The sequence below is a fragment of the Coregonus clupeaformis genome, chromosome 23, assembly GCF_020615455.1.
Source record: "Coregonus clupeaformis isolate EN_2021a chromosome 23, ASM2061545v1, whole genome shotgun sequence".
NCBI lineage: Eukaryota > Metazoa > Chordata > Actinopteri > Salmoniformes > Salmonidae > Coregonus > Coregonus clupeaformis.
This window is the reverse complement of record NC_059214.1, coordinates 33,445,048-33,462,380: the sequence shown is the minus strand read 5'-3', so window position 1 is coordinate 33,462,380 and position 17,333 is coordinate 33,445,048. Positions and strand designations below refer to the sequence as shown.

The window sequence follows — 17,333 nt, the reverse complement described above, 5'->3', positions numbered from 1 at the left end:
CTAAACGATAACAGGTGTACAATACAAGACCAGACCAAACGAACATAGAAACATGCAACGGTGGCAGCTAGTATTCCGGAGACGACGAACGCCGAAGCCTGCCCGAGCAAGGAAGAGAGGCAGCCTCGGCCGAAACCGTGACAGTACCCCCTCCTTGACGCGCGGCTCCAGACGTGCGCCGACTCCGGCCTCGGGGACGACCAGGAGGACGCGGAGCAGGGTGCGTCGGGTGACCCCGATGGAATTCCGTCAGGAGAGACGGGTCCAAAATGTCTCTCCTCGGCACCCAGCACCGTTCCTCCGGGCCGTACCCCTCCACTAGATATTGGAGACCCCCCATCCGACGTCTCGAATCCAAGATGGACCGCACGGAGTACGCCGGTGCCCCCTCGATGTCCAATGGGGGCGGAGGAGTCTCCCTGATCTCATTCTCTTGGAGTGGGCCAGCTACCACCGGCCTGAGAAGAGACACATGGAACGAGGGGTTAATACTTTTATACTCAACAGGTAGTTGTAATCTGTAACACACCTCGTTCAATCTTCTCAGGACTTTAAATGGCCCTACAAACCGCCGACCCAGTTTCCGACAGGGCAGGCGGAGGGGCAGGTTTCTGGTAGAGAGCCAGACTCGATCACCAGGTGCGTACACCGGTCCCTCACTGCGGTGGAGATCGGCGCTCGCCTTTTGACGACGGAGGGCCCGCTGCAGGTGGACGTGTGCAGCGTTCCATGTCTCCTCCGAGCGCCGCAACCACTCATCCACCGCAGGAGCCTCGATCTGGCTCTGCTGCCAAGGTGCCAGAACCGGCTGGTAACCTAACACACATTGGAAAGGGGTTAGGTTAGTGGAGGAATGGCGTAGGGAATTCTGGGCCATTTCGGCCCAGGGAACGTACCTTGCCCACTCCTCCGGCCGGTCCTGGCAGTATGTTCTAAGACACCTACCCACATCCTGGTTCACACGTTCCACCGGGTGGTAACCCGAGGTGAGGCTCACCGAGACCCCCAACCGCTCCATAAAAGCTCTCCAGACTCTGGAGGTAAATTGGGGACCTCGATCTGACACAATATCCTCGGGTACCCCGTAGTGCCGGAACACATGGATGAATAGCGCTTCGGCGGTCTGCAGGGCAGTAGGAAGGCCCGGCATAGGGAGCAAACGACAGGCCTTAGAGAACCGGTCCACAACGACCAGTATAGTGGTATTCCCCTGTGAAGGAGGAAGGTCAGTGATGAAATCCACCGAGAGGTGAGACCATGGTCATTGTGGAACGGGCAGGGGTAGTAACTTACCCCTAGGCAGATGTCTAGGCGCCTTACACTGGGCGCACACCGAGCAGGAGGAAACATAAACCCTCACATCCCTCGCCAACGTGGGCCACCAGTACTTAGCACTAAGACAGTGCACTGTCCGGCCCGATACCAGGGTGTCCAGAGGAGGGTGACGTGTGAGCCCAATAGATCAATCGATCCCGAACCTCGAGCGGAACGTACTTCCGACCCTCCGGGCATTGAGGTGGACTAGGGTCGGTGCGTAGCGCCCGCTCGAGTTCAGCATCGACCTCCCACACTACCGGTGCCACCAGACAAGACTCCGGCAGTATGGGAGTGGGCTCCACGGACCTCTCCTCCGTGTCATACCGCCGAGACAGTGCGTCTGCCTTACCGTTCTGTGACCCAGGGATGTACGTGATCTTAAATATGAACCGGGTCAAAAACATATTCCACCGCGCCTGGCGAGGGTTCAGTCTCCTCGCTGCCCGGATGTACTCCAGATTACGGTGGTCCGTCAAAATGAGGAAAGGGTGTTGAGCCCCCTCAAGCCAGTGCCTCCACACCTTTAGGGCCTGTACCACGGCTAACAGCTCCCTGTCCCCTACGTCATAATTTCGCTCCGCCGGACTGAGCTTCTTGGAATAAAAAGCACAGGGGCGGAGTTTAGGTGGCGCGCCGGACCGTTGCGAAAGCACGGCTCCTATACCGGCCTCTGACGCGTCCACCTCTACCTGAAATGGTAAAGAGGGATCCGGATGCGCCAGCACCGGGGCCGAGGTAAACAGGTCCTTCAGCCTCCCAAACGCCCTGTCCGCCTCGGCTGACCACTGCAGACGCACCGGACCCCCTTCAAAAGAGGCGTTATGGGAGCTGCCACCTGTCCAAAACCCCGGATAAACCTCCGGTAGTAATTCGCAAACCCCAAAAACTGCTGCACCTCCTTCACAGTGGTTGGCGTTTGCCAATACGCACGGCTGACACCCGGTCTACCTCCATCTTCACCCCTGACGCAGACAACTGATAACCCAAAAAGGAGACCGACTCCTGGAAAAACAGACACTTCTCTGCCTTGACATACAGGTCGTGCTCCAACAGCCTCCGCAACACTCGGCGCACCAGGGCCACATGCTCGACTCGGGTAGACGAGTACACGAGAATGTCATCTATGTACACGACCACCCCCTGCCCCTGCATGTCCCTGAAGATCTCATCCACGAATGATTGGAAAACTGAAGGAGCGTTCATCAACCCGTATGGCATGACAAGATACTCGTAATGGCCCGAGGTGGTACTAAAGGCTGTCTTCCATTCATCGCCCTCCCCTAATGCGCACCAAGTTGTACGCGCTCCTGAGATCTAATTTAGTGAAGAAACGCGCCCCGTGCAATGACTCCGTCATGGTCGCAATCAGCGGGAGTGGATAACTGTACTTCACCGTGATCTGATTGAGACCACGGTAATCAATGCACGGGCGTAACCCACCATCCTTTTTCTTCACAAAAAAGAAACTCGAGGACGCAGGGGGAAGTGGAGGGCCGTATGTATCCTTGTCTCAGAGATTCGTCTATGTAAGTCTCCATAGCTCTCTTCTCCTCCTGAGACAGAGGATACACATGGCTCCGTGGGAGCGCAGCTCCTGCCTGGAGGTCTATCGCACAATCTCCCTGCCTATGGGGAGGCAACTGCGTCGCCCTCGACTTACTGAACACAATATCCAAATCCCCATACTCAGGGGGAACGTGCAATGCGGGCACCTGGTTTGGACTCTCCACCGAGGTAGCCCCTACGGAAACGCCTAAACATCGACCCACACACTGAGCAGACCACTCCATCAGAGCCCTCTCCTGCCACGAAATAGACGGGTTATGGGTACTCAACCAGGGCATGCCCAGCACCACCGGATACGCAGGCGAGTCGATCAGAAATAGCTGGATCATCTCCTGACATCCTAAGTGGCGCCGTGACCTCCCTGATCAAGCCCGCACCCAACGGACGGCTATCTAGGGCATGAACGGGGAAGGGGACGTCAACAGGGAGAAGGGGAATCCCTAAGGCTAAACAAAATCTCTTATCAACTAAATTCCCAGCCGCGCCTGAATCTACCAGCGCCTTATGCTGGGAATGAGGTGCGACCTGTGGAAAACGCACAGGTATACAGAAGTGCGCAACAGAGAGCTCTGGGTGAGTGGGGCGCCTACTCACCTGGAAGGGGCTCCCCAGTGCGGGGCCTGTCGTCTTCTCCCCTAGGAGGCCATCCCCAGCACCTAGCCGCGGTGTGTCCTCCCCGACCACAGTTGGTGCAGGAGATGGACCCCCTCGTACTCCGACCCCTCCTCTCTCTAGCGCCAGCGCCCCGAGCTCCATGGGGCACGGCTCGGAGGCGCTGGAGGGTGAAATGGACGGACCCCCTCGGGACGTCCGCGGGTAGCTAGCAGGGTATCCAGCCTGATGGACATGTCGACTAACTGGTCGAACGAGAGGCTGGTGTCCCGACAGGCCAGCTCCCTACGGACGTCCTCACGTAGACTACAGCGGTAGTGATCAATGAGGGCCCGCTCATTCCACCCTGCATCCGCCGCTAGAGTCCGGAATTCCAACGCGAACTCCTGGGCACTCCTCTTCCCCTGCCGGAGGCAGAACAGACGCTCCCCGCCGCTTTCCCTCCGGGGGATGGTCAAACACCGCCCTGAAGCGGCGGGAGAACTCGGCGTACGTGATGGTGGTAGCGTCTATTCTCCTCCACTCGGCGTTGGCCCATTCTAACGCTTTGCCGGAAAGGCAGGAGATCAGGGCGGACACGCTCTCGTGTCCCGAGGGCGCCGGGTGCACGGTGGCCAGGTAAAGCTCCACCTGGAGAAGGAAGCCCTGACACCCGGCAGCGGTCCCATCGTAGGCCCTCGGGAGCGAGAGTCGAACTCCTCCGGAGCGGGAATGGGCTGACTGGCCGACGGTGAGGGCAGGGAAGATGGCGTTGGGGGTGTCCCTCGGGTCTCCCAGCGTTGGAGGGTGGTGATCACCTCCTGCAGGGCGGACCCCATCCGCAGGATCTGGTCATTCTGCTCCCGGACCCTGTCCTCCAACGTCTCCTGTGCTGCTGCGGCTCCTGCTGATTCCATTCGAGCAGGTGTGTGATTCTGTCAGTGTTGCTGTAGGTGGGTGTGGTGGTGGAATCAGGCGCAGGACGCAGAAAGTAAGTCCAAAAGACTTTAGTGGATGCACAAACACAAGCACGAATAAATGCCCTGAGGCGAGAACTCCGCACGCAGGCGAAAACAAAACGGGCGCACTAAACAGGTGCGACAAAACACTCCAACACAATGGAGAACAGCTCAACCGAGCAAACAGTATACGTACTAGCCAAACGCACGACAGTGAAAACAATCACACACAACACTTGACAAACACAACGAGAACTTATAGAACACTAATGACACTAAACGATAACAGGTGTACAATACAAGACCAGACCAAACGAACATAGAAACATGCAACGGTGGCAGCTAGTATTCCGGAGACGACGAACGCCGAAGCCTGCCCGAGCAAGGAAGAGAGGCAGCCTCGGCCGAAACCGTGACAAGTAAGTAGGCTATGTATTGTATAATGGCACATCATAGTTTTAATGTAGGTTTTTTCTTCAGCCTTGGGCTCATAAACCTATGTAGTCCCCTGTAGATTTGTCACTTCAAGCGAAAATATATCATACTTTGACTAAAACGATGACTCTTTGACTTAAAGCGTTGTGCAACAGCATGGGTAAGTTCTGGCCATCCTATTTCAGTTCGAGAAAGTGAATTTAGACTGGATTGGGCATTTAACAGGCTGTATATAAAATAACAATTAATGTATTCAGCTAGCCATTGTCATTTCACAAAATGCCAATCTGCGAAAAAAAATAAGAAAGGAAAAAAACTACAAAACTCAAGTCAATAGAGGTGTGCACATGAGCAAAACAGCTGAAATGCAACACACACAGCAACGTGTCAAATTACATTTAGGCATTTAGTATGAAGGGTCTACTAATATAATTCTGATGTAACTCATCACTCTAGTCCTCAGTGACACAGACACACACAAATCCATTCGGAAATGTCTGGTTAACAGAGCAATGCAACTCAAAGTTAGATCTATTCCTATTGTGTGCTTTTGTGTGAGTTAAATTAAACTATCATAGAGATTAACACTGGCAGTGAGTGTGACCCCACTGTGACCTTTGGGGTTATTGTGCTTACAGAGGCTGGAAATGTGCTGATGGCACAGCGAGCCATAGAGAAGGGAGGGGGGTCGCACATTACATACTACAGCACAGACGGGGACATACATACTAGGCCTACATATAAAACACAGAGAATGGGGCAAACCGCAGCATGGTCAGTAACACACAGCACTACACTAACAGTACATGTACAGCAGGGTGGTCAATGACTTACCATAGACCTAGTGTACATTGCACACAATAACTTGCACCACTACTGTAGCCTACATATCAAATGATCACAGGGTTGTTAGTGACTCCTCAACTGACATAGGTTTATCTTTGAGTTTGCCTGACTGAGATTTTTATTCTGCAATTTTATCTGAGTATACTGTATGTGACTGTATCTGAGTTCACCTGCTGACCTGAGCAGCCATCCATGCAGAACCACTCACCGATTACAGCTGGTGCTCATTGTCTCTGAATGAACTTCAATACTCCTGGCAGAATCATAACCTGGAAGAAAATTAAGATACAAATTATTTTTCCCCCGTGATTGAAAAGCTAAAAAAATATAGTCAACCTCCAATAAAACAATGCCAAAAAACACAAATAATAAAAACTCAATTATGCTTTTTTGTTGTGCAGTGTCTGTAACTTTTGGCCTGTACATCTCCCATGTTGTGATCGATAACAATGTGATCTATGAACACTTGAGGGCAGTGCAATACAGAATAAAGGGATTATAAAAAGAGCTGTCTCAACCTGTATTATATTACATTTGAGTCATTTAGCAGACGCTCTTATCCAGAGCGACTTACAGTTAGTGAGTGCATACATTTTTTTTCTTCATACTGGCCCCCTGTGGGAATCGAACCCACAATGCTGGCGTTGCAAATGCCATGCTCTACCAACTGAGCTACACGGGACTGTATAATGTGTGATATGCCAGGCTATCAAACATTCAGCGAGAGAACAACATGTTCAACAACAGTAGATACTGAGCTGCCATTCAAATGAAAATGGCTGTTGACATAATACTGTATCTCAAATGCAAAGGGGTCTACTGTAAAATGATTTGTGTTGAATTTCGAGGCCTTCATTAAAAACCTTTAAATTAGTTCTTTAACCTCTTAAGGATCGGACCCTTTTTTTCAATTTTCGCCTAAAATGACATACCCAAATCTAACTGCCTGTAGCTCAGGACCTGAAGCAAGGATATGCATATTCTTTATACCATTTGAAAGGAAACTCTTGAAATGTGAAATTAATGTAGAAGAATAACACATTAGATCTGGTAAAAGATAATACAAACAAAAAAACATGCGTTTTCTACTTATTTTTTTGTTCCATCATCTTTGAAATGCAAGAGAAAGGCCACAATATAATATTGCAGTTTAGGCGCAATTTAGATTTTGGCCACTAGATGGCAGCAGTGTGTGTGCAAAGTTTCAGATTGATCCAGTGAAGCGTTGCAATACTGGACTATTTTGTATCAAGTCTGCCCAAATGTGCCGAATTGGTCAATTGTTAAATTTTCAAATACATAACTATAGAGAACATACAAAAATTATATGGTAATACAAAATGTAAGTTTACACACTCCCAGGAATTTCATACAGGATGGAGCATTAGCTTATACACTAACTTTCACACATCTAGATGGCCGGGCGGGGTGGGTGTGGAGCCAGAGACAGCAAGGGTTCAAAATGTAGAACCCAGTTCCTACATTTGAATATAAAAATGGATTTTATCAAACAAAACTATGCTATATTTTATCTCTGGGACCCTCAGGATGACAAATCAGAGCAAGATGGCTGAATGTAAGTACATTATTTACCTTCAGAGGTGAATGTATCAAACCAGTTGCCGCGATAAGATAAGTGGTCCTCTGTAGCTCAGCTGGTAGAGCACGGCGCTTGTAACGCCAAGGTAGTGGGTTCGATCCCCGGGACCACCCATACGTAAAAATGTATGCACGCATGACTGTAAGTCGCTTTGGATAAAAGCGTCTGCTAAATGGCTTATTATTATACGTTTTTGTTGTTGTTGTGCACTCTCCTCAAACAATAGCATGGTATTATTTCACTGTAATAGCTACTGTAAATTGGACAGTGCAGTTAGATTAATAAGAATTTAAGCTTTCTGCCAATGAAGACATGTCTATGTCCTGGAAAGTTTGCTGTTACTTACAACAGTCATGCTAATCACATTAGCGCACGTTAGCTCAACCGTCCAATATACGGGACACCGATCCCGTAGAGGATAAACAATGATCATACTATTTCCCATCAATTCTGTCTTCTATAGAATGTGCAAGATAGACTTGCAGGTAAGGTTCAGATCCGATCAGTTCTAAGGTAATGTTTCTCCTCAATTATCAGTCAAGTTCGATGAACATGATGTTAATTGAATGTTAGCCTGTGTCCTATAGATTGTGAATGATAAATTACCTCCCTCTCTACACCTGTCAATGTCGGTCATTTAGGTGCTCTCAATGGGAGTTCAAAGCACATTGTTATGGTACATTTGTAGAAGAGCAGCTGTGTGTATTATAATAAACATGTCTATAGAAAAGAGCATACATATAACAGAAAATAAAATGACCTTTTGGAAAAAAATTAAAGGTTTGGTTTACTGTAGATCATGTAAATGATTACGATTTCAGATGTTTTGATATTTATCAAAGAAAGCAGCTACATACCAGTTTCCAAAGAGAGACAGGCAGTGATGGTGTTATTGAGCAATGTACATCTTGTACATTTTGTTTACAGTCTCTCCCTCTCTCTCTCTCTCCCGAGCTCTGCTATGTTAATAGATGTAGGCCTACAGTAGCTGATGTAAAAAGGCCCTGGGGGTAACCACACAGGAGGAAAATATGTGAGGTGTCTTACCTTGTCCTTTAACCTGTCCTAGTTTGCTCTCGTAGCCTGTCACCTCTCATATGACACAAGTGTGCAGGGCAGGACAGTGTCAGGGGCAGGGCAACTCTAGCTCCAGACCCTCCCATTGGGAGAATCCCTTTGATACCGCCCCCCACCACCCACTCACACACACTGGCTCGACACTAACCTCCCCTGTCAGCAGTATGGGGCCCCTGTTCTCCTTTGTACATGCCTGAATAAGGGGGGCAGATAGGATAGCATAGCAACCCTTGTCTTCAATTGTATGGATGGGTGGGTTGGTGGCTGAATGAGTGAGTGAGAGTGAGTGGGTGAGTGACCAACAGTCACATTACTTATGGGACAGTGTGCGTGTGCATTCGTTTGTATCCTGTCCTCCTGGATACAGTTGAATGACTATCGCTTTTTGGATTCTTGATTAATTATTATCTTCATCTTTTCATATGGACAGTACCCCGTTGATTGTAAATCATTACTGTCAAAGTCCTCTGGAAATAACCTCCAAAGGAGGCTGTACACCCACAGAACACATCTTTTCACTGCATAGAAAGGAGGATGGAGTAGAGAGAAAGAGAGCGAGAGAGAAAGAGAGATTGATTGACAGAGAGGAAGTGAGAAAATAAAAGTGAATTCAATAAATGTCACAGTGTCTGAACTTCCCACGAACGTAACAAAACTCCCTGAAACGTTGTTCAAGCGTTCTAAGACAGCAGTGGTGCTAAATTAGATTTTGTCTCTCTATTTCATTACTTCTTTGGAATTCGGTTAATTCTTACCGCTGCAGTAACAGAGCCAGGCCTCTTAAAACAGCTCTTTGCTGAGTGTTTTATATTGTTTTAATTCAAAGACTGTGAAGGTGCAGGCCAGGGGCTGGGGGTTGAGACTGGGGTTGGGGCTCTGAAGCTTGGGCCAAGTCTCACACGCTGGTGGCCCCTCTGAGGGCCATGGGGAGGTGGCTCTGTTACCTGCTCTAAGTGACGTGTAAATTGTGTTATTCCACAGCTGGCTCTGATGCCTATCACTGCGTCTATCTTGCTCCCACTCCTCAGACGCGTTAGGAGAGGAGGGGAGAAAACCTCTTCCACATGCTGCCTCTCTCTCAGGTTATGGCTCGGCTAGCCCAGAACATGTTTGTTGGATTGTTAGGGTGTTCTCTGGCTAGCATCCTCTACTCTTTCTATACCTCTGTCTAAGTTGCTGTCTTTTTCTCAGTCAGAGAAAAAATTAATGACATAGGTCTGTAGTCTCAGGTGTTTGGGTCTCTATGTTTCGTTCCACCTTGCATTGAGGCCATAAGGCTGGCTGCTGATCACAGTTCTTAGATCAGGGGAGAGCAACCCACTATGTGACCAGGGACCAGGGGTCAAACATGTGGCAGATTTGCCACCCAACAGATTGTGTTGTGAACTGTACTTGCAGTTGACTAAATTGTGAGGGTAAAAGTTGGGAACAAAAGATAGTCAAATTTTAGGCCAATAAAAGTTCTTAAAAGTTTTACTCTGATAATACAAAATAAATAAATTGGAGACCTGTTCTAAGAATGCAGCAATCAAAACAAACACATTATACAGAAATCCACAATGCAGTGACAGCAGGTGTAACCCCCATCTGTTACACAGGCACAGATATAGGTAGTTGTTTCTCTGCTTCTCTACTGTTGAGTGAACAGTGGAGTGAAAAGTCCTAAAGTGAACAAATGAGTTGCTGTAAATCTCATGTACTGGATGAGTGATGGATGTCTCCAGTGTTTGATGTCTGGGTGAGACTGGGAGCATAACTCACCGTTTAACTGACAATGAGCCCTCGTGATTCATCTATACTCTGTATTCTCACTCCTCTCATCTACAGTAAATGCAGGGGAGACTTCCCAGCCAGCACATTTGGTTCCTTGGAAGTTGTGGGAACGTACGTTTTTGGTTTCCAATTGGTTCTGGGAATGAAGCCATACATTTCCTGACTGGTAAAACTGAACGTTTTTTTAACGTTCTGAGAACGGAAGTGAAAATGTTGCCTGTTCTGGGAAAGTTACTTTTTTGGTTGCAGGGAGGTTCCAAGAATGTTTTACTATGGTTCCTGAAAGTTTTTCAGGGAGGTTTTATTAACACTATTTGGAGGTTTTTTAAATAACTTCCTTGAAACTTTCGCTGAACGTTTCAATAAGACTTTTAATAACATTGCTAGCTTATTTTGGGTAAACTTGATTGAATTCCAAGGACACATGAAAATTCACATGAAATAGGACACATGAAATTCATTTCCTTAGGCATTAATTATGCAAACTAGGGCTGACCCCAATTAGTCGACTGGTCGATTGTTTGGTTGTTAGGCTGTTGGTCGACCGAGATTGTTTTAGTCAAGCAGTAACAAATATATACATATATATATTTGCCCCCATCTCAGTGAACTAATCCATTGCGGAGGCCTAGACTAAAAGCCAATTTATGCTTGATCCGAAATGTGGTCGGAGGCTCCATATGGAGGGTGTGATGCAATTGCAGAGCCTCCAGAGGCATGCAGAGGCCAAATCGAGCTCCGTATGGCATCGCCATGCGCCTCCCAAATTTTGTAACAATGCGGAGGGCTCTGTATAGCTCCGCATTGACATGATTGGTTGACGGTAGAAAACACAAACTTACTTCCTTGACAACAGCTCTGCACTGCTCCGCGAAGCGCAAGAAGTATGAATGAGGTCATATCACCGTGGCCAATGCAGACGTCGGATTGACCATGCGCCTAGATGCACAATGCACTTCTCTCTCCAGAATGCGCTCTCTCCCGCCAATTTGTGTACATTCATTGTTTCATAACTTCATTGTGTGAATTGTTTACATTTGATTGTGAGTGTATATCAATTCTCTATTACATATATCACCAGTAGTACATGTACCGTTAATTTCTATAATTTCTAATCTGCAAAGTTTATTCCAGTCTTCCCATTATCATTGTCAGAGAGCACAACCTATTCTACACTTGTGAAAAACAAATGTTGGTTTATTTCATTCCATTTACGAGTTTTGTCAACTTAGTCATTGTCTTTTGTTTGGAGCGCTCCTGTCAATGTTGAGTAAGGACGCACACACAAGAAGTAGGCCTATAGGCTACCTGGCCTGCGTGCAAATGTAGGCATATAAATGTGCCCATTTGGGGATCTGATAGTATTTCTGATTGGCTTAACGCACCACCACTAATGACCTGTGGAGCTTCTCGAAGTAATGTTTTCTTCACCTCAAACAGCAAGCAAACAAAGTCTGTTTTTACATCCATTGAGAATTGCAATAGTTCCTCAATGTATTTGAAAAATCTTTCCAGCTCTCTCCCTTTTGATAACCACTCAGTGTGAAAGGGAAAAATGTCATGCTCTGATCCAGTGGATCTTGACTTGGACTGAAATAGGTTCCGGTACTCATTTTGGGTGCTGGTACTGTTTATATTTAGGTGCAGGAGCTCCACAATACTTTTGAGCTAATATTCTATAAGAGGAACAGGAGCTCAAGCAGTAGAACATTTGAGGTGCCGGTACTCAGCTCTGGTGAGCTCCTGCCAAAGTTGAGCACTGCTTCTTATCCCTTGCACTTATAGCCTACAGCTGTGTCTGTCCCGAGCTCACTGGTGCAGGAAACTCTGAGGGCCCAGAATATTTTATACAATGTTGCAAGTTCACTAGGGCAAGCTTCTGGCCGGACCCAAGTTAATAGTTGATACAATGTTTCAAGTTCGTTGCAGACAGGCCATATGTAGCCAATGTGATTTATAGGATATTTATTTTTATCAGGATATTTTCTACCTGCAGGCTGCAATGTTTTTATTTGTTGGCTTTATGTAGGCTATTTTTACATAGTTGGCAATGGCACTAGAATTCACTTTTTAGGTTTGTATCATTTTCATCTAGATTTGGATATAATTTGTATTAACCACAAGACAATGGTTTTGAGATATTAAGAATTTTATTATAAATTAAATTAAACATATGAAAATGTGCATATGAAAACCATAACTGTCATGCAGATTGGCAGAAATGGTAAGATAAATTGGCATTCCACATGAGAAAGGTTGCCGACTCCTCGTGTAGCCTATTACCGGCAACTTCAGGAGAGTAATGGCAGAATCTGCGAAAGCCAGCAGGAGCGGGAGGAGAATAGTTGGGTCAGGTTAAGTTTTCTTTCTTCTGGTTATCTAGATCTCTGGTGCCCTCTTGAGGCATTTGTCTTATTTCATCAAACCGTTAGCTTTAAGCATCAGACAAGCTCAATGCATATCGTTGATTTTATTAAAACCCATAGGCTGTGTCTATAATGGAAAAATACATGTTTACAAATTTCGACCAATCGATTAATATTTTTTTTAGTCGGGGACAGCCCTAATACAAACACAGTTTTTTATTTATTGTGACTCGGCATCAGTGAGATTCAAACAAATAATATTCTGTTCTCTATCCATGGAATTAGTCCACTGCGCCACCAGGATGAAGCTAGCATGCCATGTTTTGTTATGCATACAAAGCTGTTCATTTTAGTCTATTCAAACAGACCCCATTTCAAAGGAAACAAGCACTCATTAAGATCAGGTGTGGCCAATTAGTGGGTGCGGCCAACACACCTGAACACACTTAACAAGATAGAGGATAGAGAGATTTTTGTTGATGCTGAGACTGGAATGTGTATGTTTTTAAATAACATTCTTAGAACGCTCTCTGAACGTTACTAAAGTTTTCTTGTGGTTTTCATGGAAAGTTGTCTTAACGTTCTTGGGACAATTTGAGAAAATGACTTTAAATAGAACCATGAGGAAACCTGTAGGAAACGTTATGCTGAAGTACTGATATTCCCACAGAAGAACGTTGTTTCTTAACGTTCTTGGAACAATTTGGTAACATTACTTTAAATAGAACCATGAGGAAACCTGTAGAAAACGTTATGCTGAAGTACTGAAATTCCCACAGAAGAATGTTGTTTCTCTGAACTATTTGAGAACCTACCCAATGTCAAACCAGCTGGAGAACGTTCTTAGAACATTACCAAAATTGAAATTAAATGTAACCGTGTTTGAACTTTTAGGAAAAGTTCTGTTAAAGTAATGAAATACCAAGAAAAAAAAGTTTTCTTTGTCAAGTTCCTTAAATGTGCTGAGAATGTTCCTAAGCCAAGAAACTACCCTGAAATATTCCCAGAAAGTTGTGGGAAGGTTGTATGCAAAATAACCATAGGACAACCATGCTCTCACCAAGATATCAGAAACATTTGGTTCTCAGAACGTTATGTGCTAGCTGGGTTCATACTGCTCCCTAAGCTGTCACAATATTTTCAGGTTGGTTTCAGGGTTCTTTTGATGTTCTTGTGCTAAGAAAGGTTGATTGTTAGTGTTCAGCACTCTGGACAGCTCTCATGTGGGACAAGGGGGAAATTCTAAATGTCTCTGGCCAAAAGTAGTACAGTGTATTCCGTAGGTGTGTGTGTGTGTGTGTTTCTCAGGCCTGTCTGTCAGGCCCGTGTGTGTTAATGCCATCTGTCTGAGACACCAAGGGAGACTTCTCTGTCATGTCAGTCATTTTTACAGGAGAGCCAAAGGACCAGAGCCAGAGTCTCTCTAAAGTCCTGCCAGCATCTATCTACGCTGGACACTAGCCCTACCCCACCACTCCAGCCTCTATATATAAATCAGATAGACAGATCTTCCTATGTCTCAACTCGATGAAAATCTATTTGTCTGCCTCTCCTTATCCAAAGTGAAAGTCTAAAGCCAACAAAAACCTCTTATGTCCTCTTATCTTAGTCCACTTCTTTACTGGGGTGAATATTTGTGCGTGCCTCTAGAGACAGACAGGATGAAAGCAGACATGAAAGACTTGAAAGACATGATGACGCGCTACTCGTTATAACTTTGGCGTTCATTGTAAATATCCTGTAATGAATCTGTCAGATCATCCAAAATCAAGCAAGTTTCAATCCCAATTCTTTGATTTAGTATGCCTATGAAATAAGAGCAGGATAACAACGCTCCAGCACTCTCTCTCTCTCTCTCTCTCTCAATTCAATTCAATTCAATTCAATTTCAATTCAATTTCAATTCAATTCAATTTCAATTCAATTCAATTTAAGGGCTTTATTGGCATGGGAAAAATGTGTTAACATTGCCAAAGCAAGGGAAGTAGATAGTAAACAAAAGTGAAATAAACAATAAATATTAACAGTAAACATTACACTCAGAAGTTTCAAAAGAATAAAGACATTTCAAATGTCATATTATGTATATATTAGGGGTGTAACGATTCGTTTTAACAACGATTCGATTTGTATCACGATTCGTGGTTGTCGATACGATTCAAGGACGATATTGGTTCATTTAGAACGATACGATCCGAAACGATTCAGTGACTTGAAATCGATTCAGTAACCTTTTAGCCAAAAATTCAACCAGTGTGACTGAAATAAATACCTGGATACTGGACAGTGCAGGTGAAGTTTCCTAGATTCCTGTTTCTTGTAAGGACCGCAATGGTGGCTTGATAATTTCTCGCTCATCGGCTTCTCCTCTGTCGTCCGCCATGCTATGTTTTGTTGTCTTTGCGCCTTTGCGCTGCTGCTGGCGCGGGGCGATGACGTCACGGATAGGCAGACTGAATCGAGTAACGTTTAAAGCCTTTATCATTAAAAGTGCTAAGAAAAAACATCCATATTAAGTCTGACGTGCTTAAATCCAATGGGTTATTTCCTAGTATCGATACAATCGATTTATTACATTTTAAAACGATGTTAGATTGATATATGTTGTCCAAAAGGCCAACTCGCCGAGCACAGATCGATGTAGTTGGATCATAGGAATATAAATCGATACATCGATGTAGTAGATGGATCGTTACACCCCTAGTATATATACAGTGTTGTAACAATGTACAAATAGTTAAAGTACAAATGGGAAAATAAATAAACATAAATATGGGTTGTATTTACAATGGTGTTTGTTCTTCACTGGTTGCCCTTTTTTTTCTCTCTCACCTATCTCTCTCTCGCTCTCTCTCTCTCTCTCTCGCTCTCTCTCTCTCTCTCTCTCTCTCTCTCTCTCTGCTCTCTCTCTCCCCCCCTCTCTCTCTCCCTCTCTCTCTCTGTCTCTCTCTCTCTCTCTCTCTCTCTCTCTCTCTCTCTCTCTCTCTCTCTCTCTCTCTCTCTCGCTCTCTCTCTCTCTCTCTTTCTCTGTCCAACTTTCCAAGACTTTCCATGTCCTCCGGGCTAATTTGGGAGGCTTCAGGGTCAATCAGTTGCTGCTGAAATCTGAATCCACTGTGACATCTGCCCTAATCAACTCTCTGTGTGCACTCCACTCACATATTATGCAAACTACTATGCTCTATGCTGGCCAATTTGTCTCATTGGCCCTTGGCCAACTTGTACACTGTTCATGTGATGTGCTCTGTTTGTCCACATCTTTCTTGGTCTTTTTTTGGTCTGGACTGTTGATGCAGTCTCAAGCCCAGGTCTGACTGCATCAACTGCAGTTTATTTGGCCCAGCATGTTGGCTAGTCTTGGATCTTTAGTGCTTAAGCTGGAGCTGCCAATGTTTTCTGAAGTCTGACTACCTCTGAGAGAACACAGTCATCTGGGATATAGCAATCTGATCTGGATTGAGTTTTTAGTCCATTTTCATTCTCTAATATTCTAGTATTTGTATATCTCTGGCTTTATATTCATGGTGGTGCAAAGGCATCAATCTCTAGCACGGTTCACGCGTTGCGTTGCGTTGTGATGCGATGTTGTGCTACAGTAATTTATCACAGGGCTGAGAGAAAACACAACTGAGGAAAATCAGCCAGTCAATTTGTTACAGCTGCACAGAGACAGAAACGCCATTTTTCAGAGCCCAATCACTCCCACGTTTCCACAAGTATATTTAGCTCAAAGAGGCAGAGGGAAGTAAATATGTTTTACTGGTTTTCTCTGTTTAACGATATGCAGCAGATGTGGAGGAAAGGCGGGATGCATGGGAACTCCGGCTTTTATGATGGCCCTGTTAGTGAAAAACTAATGAAAAGGAACCAACGAGTCCTGTGACCTTTACTGAAGGGTCAGGGGTCAAAGAGGCATTGTTTCAGCGATTTTAAAGATGATATGAGTTTGGGACCTTAGTTTTGTCCCCTCTAACTTTCAAAAGAAATGAGTCAACAGCTGTTTTGTTATGAAGACAGATCTGTTGTGCTGCTTTGGGTTCAGCAGGGGAGTCGATGTTTTGTGTGTGTGTGTGTGTGTCTCAGTGTGTGTTTTGAACCAAAAGTGGGCCCAAATCCCACCCTCCGGCTTCCACCGAAAGCTGTCAATCTCCTTTAACGCTAAAAAGATGAGCACTCACATGCTACACGCTACACGCTACACACTCATACGCTACAGGCCTCGACACAGCCTCTGAAGCCTGACGATCTCTCCCCTCCAGAAAATAGAACCAGGGTGACAGAGACAAAAGCATATTTGCCAAATAAAAAGTGGCGCCGGATTTGCTTTACACATTTTTTGTTTTATTATCCCCAAAATCAACAATATCAGATGGCAAATCGAAAACATGAGCGTTAAAGAGTGTTGGAGGATGGACCTGTGGAAGGATGAAGTGCTGTTGTATGGTTTACCGTACTGAGCCAGAGAAGGGGTGTTTCATTTATCCATTGGGTTAGGAACGGGCCTCCCAACGCCGTCACACAGCCAGAAAGGAAGGCTCAGCCTCAGCCATAAAACAGGCAGCCAGAAGCACTCTGCGCCAGGCTGCTGGGGGTGAAAATGAGATGCCACGTTGCTCTGTAGAGACACATCAATGCTCTTTGGAATGAATATGCAGTTGAACTTGTTTTGAGGTTCACTCTCTTAACGTGGTATTGATGAGAACATGAATCCTCATGTGCATTAGTGCATTAGTGCAGTGTAAAAAAATTGTTTTCTTGACTTATCCCAGAAAAAATTTGAAGTTGTGTTTGATTGAATACCAG

At 45.6% G+C, this 17,333-nt stretch overlaps 1 protein-coding gene across 6 annotated transcripts in view; it reads right to left on the bottom strand.

The window, feature by feature from the left end:
- The window catches only part of LOC121536883 (hydroxyacid oxidase 2-like), a 33,688-nt gene extending 25,226 nt beyond the window's left edge, over positions 1 to 8,462 (bottom strand). For 3 of the 6 annotated variants that reach the window (XM_041844500.1, XM_041844503.1, XM_041844504.1), the window contains exons 1-2: positions 8,362 to 8,462; positions 5,923 to 5,983 (exon numbers count right to left, since the gene is read on the bottom strand). In XM_041844500.1, coding sequence (XP_041700434.1) covers positions 5,923 to 5,942 — 20 coding nt within the window. In that variant the 5' untranslated portion in view covers positions 5,943 to 5,983; positions 8,362 to 8,462. The other 3 variants (XM_041844505.1, XM_041844501.1, XM_041844502.1) reach the window with 3 other exon arrangements.
- Between the last annotated feature and the right edge of the window lie 8,871 nt (positions 8,463 to 17,333).